Raw genomic sequence first — 3,471 nt, 5'->3', positions numbered from 1 at the left:
GCCGATTTGGGTTGCCGGAGCTATACCGGAGCACAAATTTGGCGAGTTTCGGGAATCAGTACTAGTATGGCAGCACAACGGTATCACATTGCTAAAACAGTAGTACATTGTCAGAACATCGGCGAAAAATTTAACAGCAGCAGGTGACGGTAGAAATTTTTGAACATCATAAAAAATGTCCGCTGTAGCGATGCTGGAGGGAGCAATGGGACTACAACGGCAGTACTCCAGTATGGCTTCGTTAATGTGTCGGTAGAGCACCACTAGTGTCCCGTAATGGATCGGCAGCTCTCCGGTTGCCTCAATGTGTACCGTACTGGTACCGATGTTACACCGTAGTACTACCAAATACCACCAAATTAGGACTGATGCACCGACGATGTACTAACGATGTACTAACGTAACATCGGCAGCGTGACCATGTATCACTCCGCTATAGTTCCGGTCAACGATGGCACACCAGTAGAACAACGGCGGCGCCTTGGTAACACTGAGGTGTGAGAAAATTGGTATTCGGTAGCACAAGTGCTTTCTTGCTGGAGCTCTGCTGATTTTCTTGCTGTTATTAATTTTTTGCTCCGGTTTAGTCCCGGCGTGGTACATTGGTAGTGTGTGACAGGCCCTTTAGAGTCTAGTCTTACAGTAAAAAAACAGGAGGAATGTCCTAACTCGACATTGGAATGTACTGTATGGAACCTTATAAAAGTCCTAATTCTGAAGTTTGAAGTTAATATATCCGAGTGTTGATAATTGAAACAATGAGTGTTTTGTAACAGTGTTATGATCCTGATTTGTTTGTAGAGAGTGAAGACCTGCCCCCATCTCAATGTGTCCTTCAAGGCCCACGACTCGGCGGTGGTCAGTGTGGAGTACATCCAGCATGAGGCTGGTCAGTTTATCCTCAGTGCGTCCACAGACAAAACGGCACGTCTCTGGTCCATGGAGGGTCACTACATAGGCACCTTTGGTCAGGTAGGCAAACAATTGTAATAACTGTGATAATGAGATTTTTAAGAAAAAGTTCAAAAAAGACTATGCTGTAAACAACTGTGCTATTTGGTCGGACATTCAATTGTGAGTGTGAATAGCTAGTTATTTCCGCTAAACTTTCAAGAACGAGACTTAACTTTATCTATAGAAATGACATTGTAATAAATTGTTTCATACTTTGACATTCTTTCATCAGAAAAAATCCTGGAACCTTAAGAACAAGAAGTCTTGGTGTCACCCTAAAACGCCCTGGGATGTGACGGGGACCAGTAAATTAGATGGTAAGGAATGAAAAGCTTGGATGTAGGTTGTCACATGTTTGGTCTAATATCAATTGTGCAGTTGAACTAAATATATATATATAAAAAAAATATCCGGAAGATTTAAGACTTAATTTTATATGTTTAGAAACATCAACAAGCCATACCAAAACATTATTTCATCCATCACCTAGAGCAGAAAGTCTATCATCAATTCTTTCACCGAATTATCACCTCATGCAGAAAAACTATCGTCTCTACAATTGTCCACCCAGATGACCATTCTCATTTCTGATTCAGATGTGCCGAGACTTTTTGGATTAATTTTTAAGTTCATCCAGGTCAGTTTCAACCAAAGGCGGCACACAAATCCTGCCCAGTCCTGACCAAGTGGTTGTATTTTAATTGTTTGGGTCAATAAAAAATTCAAGTTTGCCACCATGATCTCATACTGGTATCTCAGCTTTATTTCAAAACAGGCCTAATAGACCTCTTGTTAAATTATTGCCATATGATTTGCTATGACAGGTGATAAAACAAGTAACAATAGCCAAGCAGATATCACCATAGAAACAGAGAACGTACAGGTCGGAGGTCAGGAGGAGATTCCAAATAAGGATAACGGGGAGGTAGAGGAGAAGGAAGAGGAGGAGGAGGAGGAGGAGGAGGAATTGGAGGAGGAGTCTGTGGAGGTGAGTAGAGAGGATATTTTTACCTTGTAGTGGTGTTGTGATATGTGGTATTGTGGCTAACTGTTTTATTTTTATCTTTTCGTGTTTTCACAGAGTTCTCTACCTTTGCTTTGTAATAATAAGGGTTTTAAGTAGGCACACATAGATATTGATAGGCATTCACTGTGACAGCTGCTGGCCAGTATGACCAGAGCAGTGTGTGTAAACAAAGTCACAGAAAAACACCAGTAGCTGAGGTGATATTTATTTAATAATCATTATCAATTGTGAAGCTTAAAACAGCCAGGTTTTTTTTACAACTAAATGACAAAATTGCAACTCAGCACTATAAGAAAAGTAAGAATTATGAAATTGTATTGAACACTAGTGAGAACAGTGGAATAGGTGTGATGTGTTTGATACTTCTGTTGATATTGTGAAGTTTTTATCATTCTCTAACTGTAACATCAGGGTTTCCTTCAAATCATTCACAAACACCTGTTAGATTTAATACAACAAATATAAAACCAACATCCATTTATAGTCTTCAGAACCATATGAAATAATAAAAATTGAAAGAACAGGTGAACATTTGTACATTCTAATCTAGATACCTGTAAATATATTGTGAAACTTTTAATAATTCATCACACTAATAAAACGCCTGTTTCTGTGTTTGTGGTGGTTTGATGGCCCGTGGTGGTTTGATGGCTTGACCAGATGATTGACCGACAGACCAATGCCAGTGGGGAAATTGTAATTTCTAACAGACATGAATATTCAACACGGGGTTTATATTAACTCTTTGGGGTACCAATACCAGCAGCAGATTAGGTGGGGAAGCTCTGGAAAGGTTGGGGAGTAGCTACCATCCAGACATGTTATTGCATATGGAAAGGTATGGGATGTCCAACCATTCAAAAGTGTTACCATTGTATGTAGAATATGGTGAATGGGAGCGCTACATGTTACATATAACTGATAGACGGGTGGTATCTATGGTAACTATATAATTGATAGTCAGGTGGTAACTATGGTAACCCTGTTAAAAGTCAGGTGGTATTTATGGTTATAATATCTTTATGAAGTAGTTGGTTTCTATGGTTACCTTGGTGTTGGTAGTTGTAGGTTTCTATGGTTACCTCGGTGTTGGTAGTTGTAGGTTTCTATGGTTACCTCAGTGTTGGTAGTTGTAGGTTTCTATGGTTACCTTGGTGTTGGTAGTTGTAGGTTTCCTGGGTTACCCTGGCATTGGCAGTCAGACAGTATTGAATGGTTACCTACATCTGTATGTCAGCACCCTGTACAATTTAGCTGTATGCACTTTCTGGGTGGTTGTTTATAGACGCCCTTACCCACACAGGCTCCCACAGTGGAGAGACACAGTGACAGTGGGCACAGCCTAAACATCAAGGTCAGGGCACAGACAATTGACCTTGGGTCACTTCGACCTGAGCGCTCCAAGGTAGGTGTTCACAATGTTAACATTGCATGTTTTTTTCATCGTGTTTTCTTAGTATTGTCTTACTGATGGTGTTCAGTGTTTTTTT

General features: G+C 40.2%; 1 protein-coding gene across 1 annotated transcript; it reads left to right on the top strand.

Annotated features, from left to right (window-relative positions):
- The first annotated feature begins 420 nt into the window (after positions 1-420).
- On the top strand, positions 421-3,452 carry LOC110444530 (WD repeat-containing protein on Y chromosome-like). Its single transcript, XM_021488901.1, has 5 exons — positions 421-495; positions 802-972; positions 1,187-1,271; positions 1,779-1,942; positions 3,267-3,452. The coding sequence occupies exons 1-5, from the start codon at positions 421-423 to the stop codon at positions 3,450-3,452; spliced, it is 681 nt and encodes a 226-aa protein (XP_021344576.1).
- Positions 3,453-3,471: the final 19 nt, after the last annotated feature.

Source organism: Mizuhopecten yessoensis, unplaced genomic scaffold (genome assembly GCF_002113885.1).
Source record: "Mizuhopecten yessoensis strain PY_sf001 unplaced genomic scaffold, ASM211388v2 hete_36139308, whole genome shotgun sequence".
In the NCBI taxonomy this organism is placed as follows: Eukaryota; Metazoa; Mollusca; class Bivalvia; order Pectinida; family Pectinidae; genus Mizuhopecten; species Mizuhopecten yessoensis.
Note: the sequence above shows the minus strand (reverse complement) of the source record. Positions and strands in the feature narration are given on the sequence as shown.

Excerpts from the sequence above, each read along its gene's own strand:
- LOC110444530 (XM_021488901.1), top strand. The coding sequence starts at position 421 with ATGTATCACTCCGCTATAGTTCCGGTCAACGATGGCACACCAGTAGAA. Across the intron at positions 496-801 it reads GGCGCCTTGGTAACACTGAG|AGAGTGAAGACCTGCCCCCA; the intron begins GTGTGAGAAAAT and ends ATTTGTTTGTAG. Across the intron at positions 1,272-1,778 it reads GGGGACCAGTAAATTAGATG|GTGATAAAACAAGTAACAAT; the intron begins GTAAGGAATGAA and ends TTGCTATGACAG.